This window comes from Cheilinus undulatus, linkage group 10 (genome assembly GCF_018320785.1).
Source record: "Cheilinus undulatus linkage group 10, ASM1832078v1, whole genome shotgun sequence".
Lineage (NCBI taxonomy): Eukaryota > Metazoa > Chordata > Actinopteri > Labriformes > Labridae > Cheilinus > Cheilinus undulatus.
The window spans coordinates 38927384-38944818 of NC_054874.1; the positions used below are offsets into that span (position 1 = coordinate 38927384).

The 17435-nt window shown below is 40.1% G+C and overlaps 1 protein-coding gene and 1 long non-coding RNA gene across 2 annotated transcripts in view; both read left to right on the plus strand.

Annotated features, from left to right (window-relative positions):
• Nucleotides 1-13903, plus strand: part of LOC121516491 — a 35381-nt gene extending 21478 nt beyond the window's left edge. Inside the window, exons 3-6 of the mRNA XM_041797808.1 lie at nt 10208-10561; nt 12532-12657; nt 12760-12818; nt 12920-13903. Coding sequence (XP_041653742.1) covers nt 10208-10561; nt 12532-12657; nt 12760-12818; nt 12920-13054 — 674 coding nt within the window. The 3' untranslated portion in view covers nt 13055-13903. The remainder of the gene's footprint in view (nt 1-10207; nt 10562-12531; nt 12658-12759; nt 12819-12919) is intronic.
• Nucleotides 13904-14441: 538 nt separating this feature from the next.
• Nucleotides 14442-15934, plus strand: LOC121516830. Its single transcript, XR_005992513.1, has 3 exons — nt 14442-15205; nt 15445-15612; nt 15715-15934. It is a non-coding gene; the product is annotated as an uncharacterized LOC121516830 (long non-coding RNA).
• Nucleotides 15935-17435: the final 1501 nt, after the last annotated feature.

Here is a 17435-nt window from a genome sequence, read left to right on the forward strand (position 1 = left end):
TGCAGGATGAGTAAAATGGGTGGCTCCTCAAAAATATGTGGTCACATGACCAATTTCTTCTATGGTTTTCTTGAAACAAGGGGTGGCACTACTTCCCCGCTGGCAAAAATCCCCCCACTCTCCTCTACTCTCAATAACAGTATTTAATTAAAACATCTCTTTTCTTATCTATGTTCTCTCTATTTTTGTAATCCAGCTGTTGTTACTCTGCAAGATGGCCAGAGATGTACACAGGTACATTTCCAAAATAAACGTTAAGCTTCATCTGAAAAAAAGATTTTATTTTAACTTTGTCATCTTTCTGTATTCTCAGGAAGAAGAGGAAACTTGGCAGTACTCTACTGTTGTCTTAACCATGAGGAAATCTGACTTTGGTGAAGTTAAAGAAGCAAAGACAGCAGAGAGGAAGAGGAGGCTGCAGAGAAGGCCTTTGGATTAGATTAGAGAATAAAAAATGTGTGCTTCTCAAATTTAGTCTGAATTAAATAGCTCATGTCTACAAATTGTGTTAATAAGATGATGATTTACTTTGATTCTGCATAAGGTATTATAATTGTGATGTTTATTTTTTCCAAATGTGACAGAAATGTATTTTTCTTGTGTTCAGCAGCAGATTCTCTGTTTGCATCTGCATTATTCATGTATCAGTTTTTCCCAAAAAGTATTTCCTGACAAATAAATTCAGAAAAATAATTGCACAGTCATCCACTTTCCTGGCCTGCTTTCTGGGGTAAATGTCCCAAAGATTGGGCTACAGCAGCTGCTTTGTAAACAGGTTGTGTACATACTTTTAGTATATCTGTATATTGGTATAATGCAGAATTATTCATGTATTTCCAGATTACAAGAAAAATACCGCTTTTACTTTTCTCTTTTAAACCAATCATCCATCATTGTCAACTGTCTTATTCAAGTGATACCAACCTTGCTTCTTCATAAGATTTCCCTCCACAAATCTAAACGATTTTTTTCTATTTATTTTTCTAAACTGAGCTCTTAAATTCCTGTAGTCACTGTTTGGCTTTTAGTGCAGCTCCAAGAGCCCAAAGCAAGTGAGAGACTGGGGGAGCAGCAGTGGTGATGTAAAGAGAGGAAGTGTGATCAAGTAGAAGTTAGAAGTAAGGCATGCAGGAGAGTTATCACTCTGAATGGTGTCAGTGTGGTTTCTCAAGTTAAAAGTGTTTTTAAAGCCTCTGTAGCTGAAAACACAACAGAAAAACAGTCCTGAACTAGTATCAGAGTCTAGTGCTGATTTTCAGACTGTCTAATGTGATACAACTAAAATTACTTTCTATTAAACATATACTCACTGGCCAGTTTATTAGGTACACCTTGCTAGTACCGTGTTGGACCTCCTTTTGCCTTTAGAACTGCCTTAATTCCTTGTGGCATAATTTCAGCAAGGTGTTGGAAATATCCTCAGGGATTTTGGTTCATATTGACGTGATAGCATTAGCAGTTGCTGCAGATTTGTCGGCTGCACATCCATGATGCGAATCTTGCATTCAACCACATCCCAAAGCTGGTCTACTGGATTGAGATGTGGTGACTGTGGAGGCCACTGAAGTACAGTGAAGTCATTGTCATGTTCAAGAAACCAGTTTGAGATGATTTGAGCTTTGTGACATAGTGAATTATCCTGCTGGAAGTAACCATCAGAAGATGATACATTGTGGTCATAAAGGGATGGACATGGTCAGCAACAATACTCAGGTAGGCTGTGGCATTTAAACAATGCCCAGTGGGTACTGAGCCTGAACCGTTGATACAAGACAGGATGTATGCATGCTTTCATGTTGTAACAGTCTTTGCAATAGATCCTTCAGTAGATTCATTTGTTTTTATAATATTGCTGATAATAAGGGACAAAACCATATTTGTCTTTATATTTAAAGAAAGTACAACAAACATTACATTTGACTTCTTGAGATTCAGACAGATGGAGCTAAAGTTAAACACCTCTTCATGGTCACATTTCTATTTACAGCCAAACCACTACAGCGCTCCAGTTTCCATATACCCCTAACTACTCAGTGGTGACTGTGAATATGTGTTTGTTTGTGTGCATGTGTTGTGAGTGTGAAATTTCATATGACATAATGTGCACTGCAAAGCATTTGTTTGTTTCATGCACTCAGTCTTCTGTGGAAAACCTGTGAAAGTTTCAGTTTGTGGTCAGCTATTTGACCTCATGCACACACAAACACTGATAAACATGTTCACAGTCACCACTGACAGCCATGCATGGAAACCTCAGCATTGTCTTGGTTGGCTGTATAGTCAGAGTCTTTGGTGCTTGAACTCTACAGGGACGTAGGATGATCGAGGGCCATTTATCCTAAGTGGCAGCAAGATCTCTCTCTGGGGTTCGGAGACGAAAAGCTAACCAAACTGGGAAGCTGGGGTTAACTGAGGATGGTCGCAATGTCATCCGAGGTTGGAGGGGTGGGGCTTAAATAGCTACAGCTACATTATTGACTCACTTTAAAAAAAAAAAAAAAAAAAGAAAAGAAAGAAAGAAACACATCAATCTGACCCCATAAGACGTTTTACCATTTATTGATTTTATAAATCAATCATGGTCAATATAATTTTTAAAAAATACCAAAAAAAAAAAAAAACTCCTTGAATATCAGAGTGAAAACAGATTTCTATAAATGGATGTCAATCAAATAAGATTATGTAATATTTAATAAAGGATAGCATCATAAACATTCACCCCCTTTAAGTCAGTATTTAGTAGATGCACCTCTGGCTGTAATCACAGCACTGAGTCTGTGTGGATAGGTCTCAATCAGGCTTGTGCATCTGGACACTGAAATTTTACCCCATTCTTCCTTGCAAAACTGCTCAAGCTCTGTTAGGTTGCACGGGGTGAACAGCCCTTTTAAATGTCAGTGACAGATTCTCTAAGAGTTTGAGGTCCTGAATTAAACTCGGCGACTCCAGAACATTCACCTTGACATCTTTACACCATTTCTGTGTAACTTTCCCTGTATAATAATAATAATAATAATAATAATAATAATAAATTCTATTGATAACACTTTTCATTTCAAGAAATCTCAAAGTGCTACAAGCACACAGTAAAAAACAACAGTAAAAACATAAAAATGTTAAAAGAGTACTTAAAGTAAGTTAAAGCCTCTTTAAAGAGGAAGATCTTTAGGTGCTTTTTGAAAGCATACACAGTCTGTGGGGTCCTGAGGTGGCTGGGCAGGGAGTTCCATAGATGTGGTGCAGCAGCGCAGCAGACCCGATCTCCCATGGTCCAGAGCTTGGTTCTGGGGGGGTGGAGAAGGTTTTGATGTGCGGAGCTTGTATTCCTGGTTTGGGTTTGCTGGGTGAGGAGTTCTTTGAGGTATGGTGGGGAGTTTCCATAGATGCACTGATGGGTGATGAGAGTGACTTTGTAATTTATTCTTGCACAGATGGGAAGCCAGTGAAGTGTGCAGAGTACTGGGGGGATATGTTCATGTTTTCTGACTCTGAGTAGGATCCTGGCTGTGGTGTTGTGGGTTAATTGAAGCTTGTGGAGACTTTTGCTGGGGGTCCCAATGAGGAGGGCATTGCAGTAATCCAATCTGGAGGAGATGAAGGCGTGGATGAGCTTCTCAGCATCAGATACGGTGAGGGAGGGGCGGAGTCTGGCAATGTTCCTTAAGGGGAAGAAGCAGGATTTACACAGATGATTGATATGGTTTTCAAAATTTAGGTGAGGGTCCAGTCTCACACCAAGGTTGGTGACAGCAGGTGAAATGGGGATATTTTGCCCAGAAAAGGTGATGGTGGTTATATAGGATGATTGGACCTGGTGAGGGGTGCCAGTAAGTATGGCTTCAGATCTAGAGCAGTTGAGTTGGAGGAAGTTATGGCTCATCTACGCCTTTATCTCTTCCAGGTAGGCGGTGAGTGTTTAGAGTGGTGCTGATGTTGATGGTGACGGAGCAGTTGAATCGGTCTTGAGGTACAGCGGGGTGTCATCGGCGTAGCAGTGGAATGAAATTCCATACTGGCTGATGATATGACCAAGGTGAAGCATGTATAAAATGAAAAGCATCGGACCAAGTACAGACCCTTGAGGGACACCACAGGTGAGAGGAAGTGTTGTAGACCTTGCAGGTCCCATGCTGACAAAGTGGGTCCTGCCAGAGAGGTAGGATGCAAACCAGTCCAGGACAGAGTTTGAGAGGCCAATATCTTCATTGAGGCACTTGAGGATAATGAGGTGGTCAATGGTGTCAAAGGCAGCAGTCGAGGAGGATGAGGAGGGAAGGAGAGCCGGCATCAGCAGCCAAAAGAAGATCATTAGTGACACAGACCAAAGCAGTTTCAGTGCTGTGAGCAGAGCGGAAACCTAATTGGAATTTTTCACACAGGCCGTGGACATGCTTCTGTGTCACTCTGTGAGACCTCAGAGAAACACTGGAGAGGGTGAGGGACTGTAGGCTGTGAGCCAGATGACAGTGCAGCTAGAGCTGGATAACTAGAGAGATGAGAGTGAATGGGGTCAACCTTAGCTTTGAAGAAGGAAAGGAATTTGTTGCACTACTCCTCTGGAGTAGTCTGTGTGTGCTTGGGACTGGGGTTTAAGGAGAAGATTTACTGTAGCAAAAAGCTGCTTGGAATTTCTGGGACTGTTATTGATGATATTTGAGTAGAAATGAGACCGTGCATCCTTAAGTGAATTTGCATAGGCTTTTTGATGGTCTTGAAATGCTATCCTGTGAACAAGGAGACCAGATGTTTTAGCACGCCACTCCAGAGCACAGCCCGCAGTCTTGAGTTTCCGCTGCTCGCAGGTGTACCAGGGTGCTGAGCATGAAAACAAGACAGTTCTGGTTTTAAGAGGGGCATGGAGATCCAGGAGATTACTGAGAGATTTGTTGTAGTAGTCCACTGACTCAGTGATTGAGGAGAAGCTGGCAGAGGCTTGTTGCAGGAGATGTGAGGACAGGACGTCAGGATTGATGTTTCTGATGTTGCAAAAATGGATTTGGCATTTTGGCTTGGAGATAGGAGACGGAAGTGGAACCTCAAAAGAAATGACTTTATGGTCTGAGACACCAAGGTCATACACTTAAAAGTTTTTTGTGGAGGTAGGATCTGAAATAACTAGGTCAAGGATGTGACCCTTAGTGTGGGTAGGGGAGTTAACATGCTGATTTAGACTTAGGCAGTCCAGTACTTGTAATAATTCAGCAACTTGATGGCAGGAGGGGGTGTCGATGTGGATATTCAGATCACCAAGAATGATAGTATTTGCAGATGTTGAGCAGAAAGTTGAGAGGAGGTCTTGTATCTCTGGGATAAGCGGAGTTCAGTTTATGTGGCCGGTAGATAAGCACTATTGTTGTAGGGAAGGGGGCGGACATTTGAAAGCAAGGCATTCAAATGAGGAAAATTCAGGAAAGGCCAGAAGAAACAGTTTGAGTTCATTCTGGTGGATTACCAACATGCCTCCACCACGGGCAGGGCTGCATGCTTTCTGCAGGTAACTGTAGCCAGGAGGATAGGCTTCATTTAGGTTAAATCAGGCTGGTGCCAAGTTTCAGTAATGCACATCAAGTCAAGCCCCTTGTTCAGGATGTGGTCATTGATGAGGCATAATTAATCAGCAGTGATTATGCATTAAACAGTTCCATTTTGATGTGTGAGATGCTGGAGGATCTTTGTAAAGGTTTGCGCAGACTGGAATCCACTCCACGTTTTCTGACCCACTTAGCATGCAACGGGCTCACGCTGCTTCCAGGTACACTAGTTCCAACAGTGGCAGCACTCTGAGGACATGTTGGAGGTGCGACGGTGCGACCGGCAGACCAGATGGACAGGATGGAGTATTGGCTCCCGTGCTGCAGGTAAACAAACTTGCGGCAGGAGCTTCTGTGGACATATTGTCGTCTGCGTAGGAGCCCAAGCTGCTTGATGTTCTCAATACATTCTGGGATGGAGCAGTTGTTATATTTCACCAGCTGTGTGGTGGAACATGTCAGCATGGTGGCAGCCACAGAGGATGTTAGCCTAGTGCCAGCCGCTAGCCCTGAGCAAGATAACCAGGGATAGCGAGCCGAGCAGAAAGGGAGGATCTCCAGCATGGCAGAAGGGGATGACACTTGGAGGAAGCAGTTTTGTAGGAAGATTGAAGGACAGTTGGTAGATTGACCAAAGTTGTTGAGTAGTGTCGTCACTGCTGTGCTGTTTTACCAGCGCCCAGAATGGAGAACCGTGAGAGCACCACATAGGTCGGCAAAAATCTGGTAAAATCAGTTTAAAATGTTGTCAAGTGTCCAGAGTATGGCAGCGCTGGTGAATATCTTGCTGGCAAACGAAGATGTCACAAGAATAGAAATCACTAAAGACATAGAGAATGTGGGCAGGAGAAGTGGCAAACAGACAGCGCAAGCGTCCTTAATGTGCAATCGCAATGTATGCTTTTGGTCATTGTCTTACTAGAAAATAAATCTTCTCCCAAGCTGTAGTCCTCTTGTAGACTGAATAAAGTTCTCCCCCAGGATTTTCTAATATTTGCCACCACCCTGATTCACAGTGGGGATGGTGTGTTGTGGTGATGTGCAGTGTTTGGGTCCACCGTATACAGCATCTTGTCTGATGGCCAAAAAGCAACATTTTGGTCTCATCAGACCAAAGAACTTTCTACTACTTAAACATGAAGTTTCCCACATGCCTTTTGGTGATTTAATCTGAGTTTTCTTCAACAGTGGCTTTCTCTTTGCCATTCTCCCATAGGGCTTTGACTGGTGAAGGACCTGGCCAACAGTTGTTGTATGCAGATTCGCTCTATCTCAGCTGCTAAAGCTTGTAACTCCTTCAGAGTAATCATAGGTGTCTTGAGCCGTGTTTCCATCAGGGGGTCTGGTTTGATTCAGTACGGTTTGGTATGGTTTGGTACGCTAAATCCCAAAATAGTTTGCGTTTCCACAGACACCCATGCTCTCACTTGGTGGTCGGGCTGTAAAACCTTGCATATCACAGACAGTACGAGTCTGCTGGTCCAGCCGCAGAGTTATAGAAAGGATGAGTGACAGAAATCAGTAGGGAATAAGCAGTAAACAGCTTTATCTCAGCTGAAAGTGCTTTAAAAAAAATAACTACATTTTAATGATGTTAATTGCTGTTGGTACATATCCTCAGCTGATGGAATATGTGTACAGAGACGGTTGGAGTTGTAACGCTACATTAATATGTGAATATATCTAGTCTATAACAGTTTATATGACAAAATATGAAAGTTTAGAGCAGTACTGTGAGAATTTGCCGCATTAAAAATAAAGTAAAAGTTCAGCTGGTGTTAAAATCAAGCTAGATTAAGACAGAAATCCGGGGTGCGCTGATCTTGTTTTAAAATAGTCTACAGCCTGAAGTTTTACAAACACGTTCAACAACCACAGAGTGATGTTTTCACAAGTTACCTAACCTAAGAAGTAGATTAATAACTAGTTACAGATGAGAATCAACTGTTTTAAGGCTTCGTATTCATAAACTTCAGCAGTAATTTAGTTTCTCATCCATCGCGAATGGATCAGGCTGATGTGAGCCTTTGGGCCTTTTTGCTCTATGGAAACGCAAAAAAACACGTGCCGCCCCGGACCGAACTGAGCCGGACCGCTCGGTGGAAACAACCTATCGTTGTCCTCTCTCACTTGTCTCCTTCTTGCACAGTCACTTAGTTTGTGAGGACAGCCTGATCTAGGCAGATTTACACATGTGACATTTTCATTCCATTTCTTGATGATTGATTTAACTGAACTCTGGTGGATGATCAGTGCCTCTGTATGTTTTTATGGTTGCCTCTCCTTACTTAAACTTTCAATTCACTCAGGTGATCCCCATTTTACTAACTGTGAGACTACTAGCACCACTATCACATAATCAGTCCAAAGCAGTTGCCAGAAGACCAAAAGCATCTTTCACAACATGAAAAGCTTTTAGGGGTTGTTTTTATTCTTTACTTCATACAGAAACATGATCCAGTTCTTGTAAAACTGACGCTATGCTAAAGCTACATCCGAGGTATTTACCATAGTGTGATGTCACCTGAGCCGGGTCATGACAGTAGTAAAACCCGCCATAACGGACGGCTTTCAGTACAACTAACCCGCCCATAGCGGTATGTATGGCCTAGAAAGTATAGTCATTCAGTCGTACAGACCCATGTGTAGGGGAGGACAACCACTTGCGCATACAGCGCCCTAAAACAATGCAGGAAATTTTTATAGTACACAATTAAAGGGACTGTTATGTTCTTCTTATCTAAAAACTTCTTGTTAGAAAAATAGGAGATAGACAAAATGCCAAACTTAATCCAGAGCATTATTAACTACAGGGTGGCTTTACTGTAGCTGCATACACTTCATCTAAACAGTCTGTGGAAACTACAGAAGAAAACTGAAGTCGGTGCATTTCCTCTGTATTGATTATAGAAACCCACCATGAAGCATGAAACAGAAGTTTGCTGCCTCTACTGTTTCATCTGCTTTGGCTTGAAAGATGTTCTCTTTTTTTCCACTGTGGTTTTATCATGTTATACCATCATGATGAGAGGCCAATCAGATCACTCTGTGATTGTTCCCTCCTACTATTTGAATCTATTTAGGAGGATCAACCTCTTATGCGAGCTTATTTTAGTTCCTTCTCCAGTGGACTGACATGACGATGCTGGCTGTACTCGGTTTACTACTGATGCTCGGACTGAGCCGTAAGTAGACATGAAACTTTTCTCATAAAAAACACAATAATGTATCTATGTAAGGTGCTGTTAATTTTCTATTGAACAGAGCATAAATTATGCTTTCTGTCATTAACTGCAGACGTGTTTTTTTTGTTTGTTTGTTTGTTTTTTTCAGGATGTACAGATGAGGAGAAGATCGAGATAAAGACGGTCCGTGTTGGAGATGATGTCAAACTGACGTGTCCTAGGAACAAATCTGCTTCAGTTTCAACAAGGTTATTTTGGTTCAGGCAGGTTTCTGGAGACTTGCCTGAATTTTTGGAGGGAGCATACAGCTTTGACTATGATGTTGTTATCAAAACTCCTCGTACCACCTTAAAACAAGAGCCTGGAACATTTGTCCTAATTGTCAATCAAACCCAGCTCAGTGACACTGGACTTTACTTTTGTGTGAAACAAGAGGGATTTAAAATGACCCTTTTAAAAGGAGTCTTTCTGAGAACTAAAGGTAAAAAATGGATTCCTAAGATTCCTTAGAACTGTAAACACCTTTGGAAACAACAGTTACTCTGTTTAATACGATCATAAATACAGATGTGTAAGGATAGACTCATTCATTATTTTTCATGAACAGTGGTGGACAGTAAAAGAGTTCATTTACTTGAGTACTGTTCTTAAGTACATTTTTTTCAGTATTTGTACTCTACTTGAGTATTTGTTTTTTTGGAAACTTATGACTTTCACTCCTCTACATTTCAAAGACAAATATTGTACTTTTGACTCCACTACATTTCTAGGAAGCTTGTTGTTACTCGTTCCTTTTAGGTTCAGCATAGCTTTGTAGTCAGTGTTGGTGTTTTTCTTTTCTAAAATGCAATTGGCTGCACGCTGTGCTCCTCACAGAAGGAAACCAATCACAGTCACCGTACACACATGGGATGGATTTGGGAATAGGCACTGTCATCCTCGCTCTGTGTAGCAAGCTCTCCCGCCTTCATTCAAACAAAACTTGGCAATGGAGACGGCAGGAGAAACTCATGCTGAAAAACCAGCGCACCCATGGCCATATCTCAGCTCGATGTTTGAGATTTCAGAAACGAGGAATGATTCATATCATTTCAAATGTCTTCTGTGTACACCACAAACAAGCTACATTTCTGCATTCAAGAAAAAAAATCAAATGACAATAGTTGTCCTTACTGTTTTTTATTCATTAACCATTTTTATGGTGAAGTTTTTACATCCAGGTAATAAGCATACGTAATGTATTTGTACTTTTGAATACTTAAGTATTTTTAAAAGTAAGTATTTTAGTACTTAAACTTGAGTAAAATTTCACCGAGTAACTTTTACTTGAACTTCAGTAAGATTTCACCACGAGAATCAATACTTTGACTCAAGTACTGGAGTTGAATACTTTGTCCACCACTGTTCATGAAGGAGTCCATCTTTACTTTTAAACTGTAGCTACTCTCTTTATAAGTGAGGTCTGCATTCATTCTGGTTTGTCTTCATTAGGACCAGAGTCTGATATCACCGCCGTCATTCAAGACCTTTCGGCTGATCCAGACCATCCAGACTTGATGACTCTGCAGTGTTCAGTCCTCTCTGACTCTGAAACTAAAACCTGTCCAGGGAATCACAGAGTGTTCTGGTTCAGATCTGGATCAGATGAAGCTCATCCCAGTGTCATTTACACTCATGGAAACAGACGTGATGAGTGTGAGGAGAGTCCTGAGACTCAGTCTCCACAGAAATGTGTCTACAGCTTTTCTAAGACCGTCAGCTCTTCTGATGCCGGGACTTATTACTGTGCTGTGGCCACATGTGGACAGATGTTATTCGGACATGGAACAGAGATCAATGGCAAAGGTAAGAGCAAACATCTTTAATTATAAACTGTTTATTCACATCAGTCAGGAACAATCAATCACATAGAAATGCATTTTCTTATTGAAAGATACTCAGTAGATGTCTATATTGAGCCCAGTTTATACGTAAAATAATTCAATGTGTTTTACAGAATAAAAGTATTTAGTATAAGCTGTATGTAAATGTATTATTCAAAAGGAGAAAACTGTGGCACAGTTCACCTTTCTAAGTCAGGCAATGCTCCAACATTTTCAAGTGTTATCTGAAGTCATGGCTCCGGACAAACCAAACCTGTTACCATGCTTAACCAATTTATCTTATTTATCTGACATTCTTACAGACATGTATGCATCTTTTGTGCAACATAACATACATAACCTCAACCTATGTATGCTATATCTGTGCATAAATAAATGTATAAACATGTTTGTATGTGCAAATTCAGTGCAAGAGGGCTATGTACAATAACACCAACACTAAAAAAATAGTCCAAGTGCAAACGGACAATTTATACAATCAAATTTAGAATCAAAATGCCATGAATCAGCACTTTACCATCTGCCTTATGTACTTTAACTGTGATGGTTACTTTATACCTGGTCAGTCTTAAGCATAGTCAGACAGCCACATTCTGTATTTTTACATGTGGGTCTTTGTAAATTAATGTTCATGTTGTTTGGTTTTACTGATATTTTTTATTTTTTATCAGGTACATGCTTGATGTAAACTTTTATACATATACCATCAACCTGCTGGGACTACATATGGAATTAACCTATGGCTACACTCTGGCACTTGCCCATGTTTACCGATGTGTATTGTCCCCTATAGTATAAATAAATAAATATCTTCAAAATGGGCATTTGATGAAACGTTATCTGCTCTGTTGGCCTCACAACATTATCAGACTGTCTTGCCTCGATCTAAACAGATTCCGTTTAACTCTCCACAGCAGAAAAATTGAGAGGCTGAAATTGAGAGAAAGTTGAAATGATAAGAAACAAAGGTCATAATACTAACAAAAAAGTGGAAATGAGTAAAAATGTGAAAATGTTGATAATGCCAAAATGTTGCAAGAGAAAGTGAAAAAGTTGGGGGAAACAAATTAAGGCCAAGAAACAAAGTAGAGGAGTTTAGAAAAAAAAGCTGAAATAAGAAATTAAAGACATAATGTTTTAAACAATTCCAAAATGTAAGAAAAAAGTCTAAATGTCAAGGAAATAAGTTGAATTGCAGAGAAAATAATTGAAATGTTGCAAGGACGAAGTGAAAATGTAAAGAATAGGGTTGAAATTTTATAAAGAAAATGTAATGTTGAGTTAAGAAATTAAGATGTTAAGAAAGAAATTAAAATGAAGAGAGAAAATGCACATCTTGAGAGAGGCTGAAATGTTGAGACAAAATGCTCAGATTTCAAGAAAGAAGTTAAAATTTTGTCAAAATGTTGAGAAAATAGTTTTCATGCCAAGAAACAAAGTGGAAGTCTTAAGAATAAAGCTGAAATGAGAAATTAAAGTCACAATGTTTAAAACAATTTCAAAATGTGAAGAAATGTGTGAAGAATGTGTGGGCCTATGATTTAGGCCCACAGTTTGCTCCGTTTGTGTCAGGTTCAGCCCTAAGCTGTCCTAAAATCCCCATGCAGAGGTGCTATGGTGGTAGAATTTACCATCATTTACACTTACATTTATTAACGAAGCATTTATTGAGTCTCTTACATCTAAGCCTCTCTACAGGTGGAGGTCAGTGCTCTCAGAAAAGGACCAGTGATGTTTAAAAGATGATTCAATGGGCTCCTTCACACACAGAAATCCAAAGAACTGGAGCATAACACCACTGAGATGAATGTGCAGCATGCTTTAAAACATGGATTCTGTGAGGAGTCCAGCGAATCATCTTTGAAACTGTTTATTTTAATATCTTTAATAACTTTTAACTCTTTTTGTTCTCTATTTCCTATTTTTTTGCAGGAGAGAACATGGAGATGATCCAGACAGCTCTCCTGTTTGTGGTAGCAGGTGTTTTAGCCTTAAGTCTGATTTTAAATGCCATCCTGACTTATAAAATCAAGACAAAATCTTTTGTTTCTGGCAAAGGTAAAATAACTTTATCTGTGTCCAATAAATCAAGCAGTATTTTTAATTTGCAAATTAGGAAATGACCTTCTAACATCATTGGTTTTATTTGTTTTATCACAGCTGCTGATGCTGTAAGAACAAATGCTGTCACAGCCACTGCTGCTCAGCAAGGCCAGCAGGTCAAATGTTTAAAGAAAAGTTTAAATTTGTCAAATTTGTTGGTATATTTCTGTCTCTGAGTTAATACTAACATCATAATATTTTCTGTACATGTCTTCAGGGAGCTGAAGCCTCATTGGTTTATTGTGCACCAGCCTTTTCCAAAAAGAGAAATGGCAAAAGAGAGAGAAGAAATATGAGGACAGCAGAGGAAGAGACTGTTTACTCTGGTATCAGAGCTGCTGCGAGAGAGTAACAGTAGACTCAGTGGATTTGGAAAATGAAACAAAATAAACTGGATTTTATTTGTGTATCTTTTTGATGACTGTATTAAACTGGACAGGACTGCCTGCTGAGGATAACAATATTTCATCATTTGAAAATTGTTTCTTTGTATTTTCTGACTACTTGAAAGCGGTCTGCCTGCAGACTGTACATTTCTGATAGTCACTCTCACAGACTGTCATCTGAGATGCTGTGTATGACAGAAGGGAAGTGCAACATTTGATGAATGAAACAGAGAAAAAGGTCTGAGGTCCAGTGTGGGAATACATTGTGCATCAGTCTGTACTGGCTTGATTTAGCTTCATCAGCTTAGGCTAAAGCTAACAGACCTATGCTAGTTATGTAATTAAGTTACTACATAAGCCAATGTTGCTATGTTATCTTGACGGGGAGCGAACAGCCCAAACAGGTAGTGCTCAGGACCACCACTGTCCACCACCACACTAAACCTGGTTCTGGGACTCTGGAGGGGAAAAATCCTCCACTTCTAAAAATCACTCTGAGGCAGCAGTGCTGCAGGACTCTGTGACACTTTCTGGCAAGGGGAGTCACTGTCACTTCCGCTTCATCTGGTAAACCCCGTCCTTTGAAAAAACAAACAAACAAAAACGAAACGTCCTTTTCCCCCTCCCTCCTCTCAGTACCAACCTGCTCACTTTCTGTGCATTTTTTGAGATCTTTAAGTGGGCAGAGTTAGCTTTGAGCTGGGGGTTCACTTACATGTTGAATGTTTTGTAGTCCAGTTTTGAAGGTCAGGTTTTTGTCTTTTAAAAGTAAACAGAAAGTTGTAGTGTGTGTTTTTATTCTGAGATATACAGCGGCTCAGATTACTGGTCTGTGAGAGTGGCTGCAGACTGGCAGAAACCAAGAGTCTGCAGTCAGATTGTCTTTGTTACTTCTGCTAATTCTTTGTAGTTTTTTGTTATGTTTAAAAAATATGCAATCATGCAGTTTTGAGGCTGTTTTATTCATTATGAAAAGTAGGCTACTTTATGTTGGATGTCACATTTGCAATGTCTCAGTCTTCTTTAGATCTGTGAGACGACGTAATACCATTTTAAGTCAATAAATGTTACATTTTGTGATAACTCTTTATTTTGTGTTGTTAGCATGTTTTGTTTTCAAAATTGCCATGCTTTACTCATGGAAGAATGCATTTTAGAAATTTTCAACTGAAATATATTATGTTGACATCACTATTCAGACACTTTGCAAAAACACTTGAAAATTTAGCTCAGGTTCCTCCCATTTTTCTTGATCTTTGCTGAGACGTTTCTACACTTTGACTGGAGTCCACCTGTGGTTACTTAAATAAATTGGACATCATCTGGAAAGGCACACACCTCTTTAAAGAAGGTCTCACAGCTGACAATGCATATCAGAGCAAAAACTAAGCCATGAGGCCAAAGGAACTGCCTGCAGGGCTCAGAGACAGGATTATTGTGAGGCACAGATCTGGGGAAGGCTAGAAAGGCTGCTGCAAAGAAGGTCCCCAAGACTACAGCAGCCTCCACAATTCACAAATGGAAGAAGTTTGGCACAACCAGGACTCTTCCAGGAGCTGTAGGGCTTTTCCACTACAACTCTGGGTTCTGCCGAGCCAAACCAAGCCATGCTGATTTCCTTTTCCATCACTAGTTTGACCGCGTCAAGCCCCACTCACTGGCAAGCCAGCCCCGCCTCCAAGCCCGCCATCATCATCATTCGGAGACACCTCGCTGCACCAAACATTGAACTACCTGCCAGATTCCCCATAGCAGAAGAAGGAGAAAAAAATTGAAGTTGAAGCAATGGCTAACTGGACACGAGACACACAGGCCCTCATCGCTGTCTAGAGTGAGAACGCCTTTCAGGATGACCTGAACAGCGCAACTGAAAATGAGAAGGTTGTCTGAGAAATTTCGGCGAAGCTGAAGGCATGTACAGTGCCAAGAGAAAATTTTAAAAAACTCAAGTGACTGTACAAGCGTGTGGTCGACCATAACCAGCAGGATGGATCGTAAAACATGACGGTGGTTTGCAGGCATGGACAAAGTTTTAGGAGAGAGGCCTGTAACAAACGGTGGTTCGAGACTGGAGTTGGTGATTCTCCTGTTGGAATCCCTCTGCCAGACAGAGAAAGGTAAGTATTATGAATGCATGTTCTTTTATTAAGTGTGTGTTTTTGTTAAAGTCAGTAAAGGAAAATAAAAGTGACCATGAATGCCTAGTGAATGAGCATGGGTCACTACTTGTGCAGTAATGTCACCATGCAACATCTGTGTAGTATCTGAGACCAATAAAGTGCCAAAATATGTTGCTTGTGGCACAGTGTGTGGTACAGTGTGCCTTAACCTAATCAGATTTTTTTTTTTTTTTCAGTTGCAAGATAAGCCAGCCAAGCTGCAGGCATATGAAGAGAATGCTGTTGCATCTACATCTACTCCCCCACCCCAGCCCAGCAAGGCCACCTGTCCACAGATGAGGACACCATGCTCAACCTTCCTCCCAGGCATTGCTCCACACCACAGCACCACTTGAAAAGAAGTGGTAAGCTTTCTCCCTTACATATTTTGTGTGTGTGTGTGTGTGTGTGACATATATGTGGTTTCATGGCATATCTCTGACAGTCTGATAATATTTCAACCTTAGAGAAAGAGGAGAAGGTCTGAGATGGGCCACATTCTTGAAACAGTGGACAAGGTGAAGGACATGTGTTCAAGGATGGGTGGACATACTGAGAACCTGCTGGAAGCACAGCACACAGAGGCCCAGGAATTGCAAGACTGGGGAACGTGTTGAGGGCCCGCCATGCTCAGAGAGAAAGAAAGACTCGGGCATTGAACAAACTTTTCCGTGAGAGCATGCAAATGCTGGCCAAAGCAGACTTTTGTGGATCAGAGCACTTAAAAATTCAACTGATTTTTTTGTGTGTGTGGGCCCTGTTGTTGCCTGTAGTGCAGTTTTTTTTCTTTTGCATTTTATACAGTAAACCTTTTTGTGAATTTACTTGTCATCTGTGCTTTGTACAAAACTTATGTGACCTTAGAATTGAAGCTGCTGACATAGTACAAGAGTACCTGGATGCAGCCAAGGACCTCAACTTTACACCGGAAGATGGACTATCGCTCCCATATCTTGTCCTCTAATACCGGAAGTCACTTAAACTGAACGTCTTCTTCGTTGTTTTCTTCGTGTCGCCACCATATTAATAGAGGCAGGTCAACCACACAAGGAGATACAAGTAGATGAAAAATACATGAGTTTTCGGAATAACAAGCACAGCAATAACATGACATTAGTTTTAATGACTCGATTTATGATCCAAATTCAAATACCACTGAGCAGAGACGTGCAACGTCATATTGGCTGGCTGGGTGGACATTGACGTCACCGCCATGTTACCAGAGGAAGGTCCGCTAGATAATGCAATACAAGTAGACAAGGAATATGCAACTTTCTGGAATAAAAAACTCAAACCACAGGATTGAATTAATATTATATTATAATATTATGAATCATTAATAATCAGTGATCCATATTAAAATAAGAACTGATAGTGAAATATAAAAGCAGAATCTGCTTTCTTGTATTTTCTTAGTTAAATGAGAAGATGTACTCCATGATTTAAAATAGAATAATTTTATAAACAGTATAGTGTCATACATGTAAAGGTTTTTTATTTTGTATATATATATATATATATAAATTATGATATATAAAAAGTATGTAATATAATACATATGTATATGATTAATTCAATACAGATTTTTTTATTTATATATGCATATAATTTATGTATAATACACACATACATACCCATTTATTGATATGGATCATGGAGTATGAATGATTCATTAAAATTAATTCAATTTGATTGTTTGAGCCTTTTATTTCAAAAACGTACATATTCCTTGTCTACTTATATTGAATATGGTAGAGGACCTGCCTCTGGCAACATGCTGGCAGTATGGGCATCCAGCCAGCCAGCTAATCTCCTGTTGCGTATTTTGTCTGTGCAAAGTGATACATGAATTTGGATCATAAATCAATTCATTAAATTTACTGTAATGCAATCGCTGTGCTTTTTAGTCCGAAAACATTCCTATTTGTTGTCTACTTGTATTTCCTTTTCTTTCTTCATACATACAGAAATTATTTTAATACACTATATACATATATACATGTCCACATGTATACATATAGGACATTCTTATATGAAGAAAACAACGAGGAGGACGTTCAATATAAGTGACTTCCGGTATTAGAAGACGAGATATGGCGGCATTTGTCCGACTTCCAGTAGGAAGTGGGGGTCCTCGGCTGCATCCAGGTCTCTCTCACATAGTACGGCAGTTTTTTGAGAGATATCT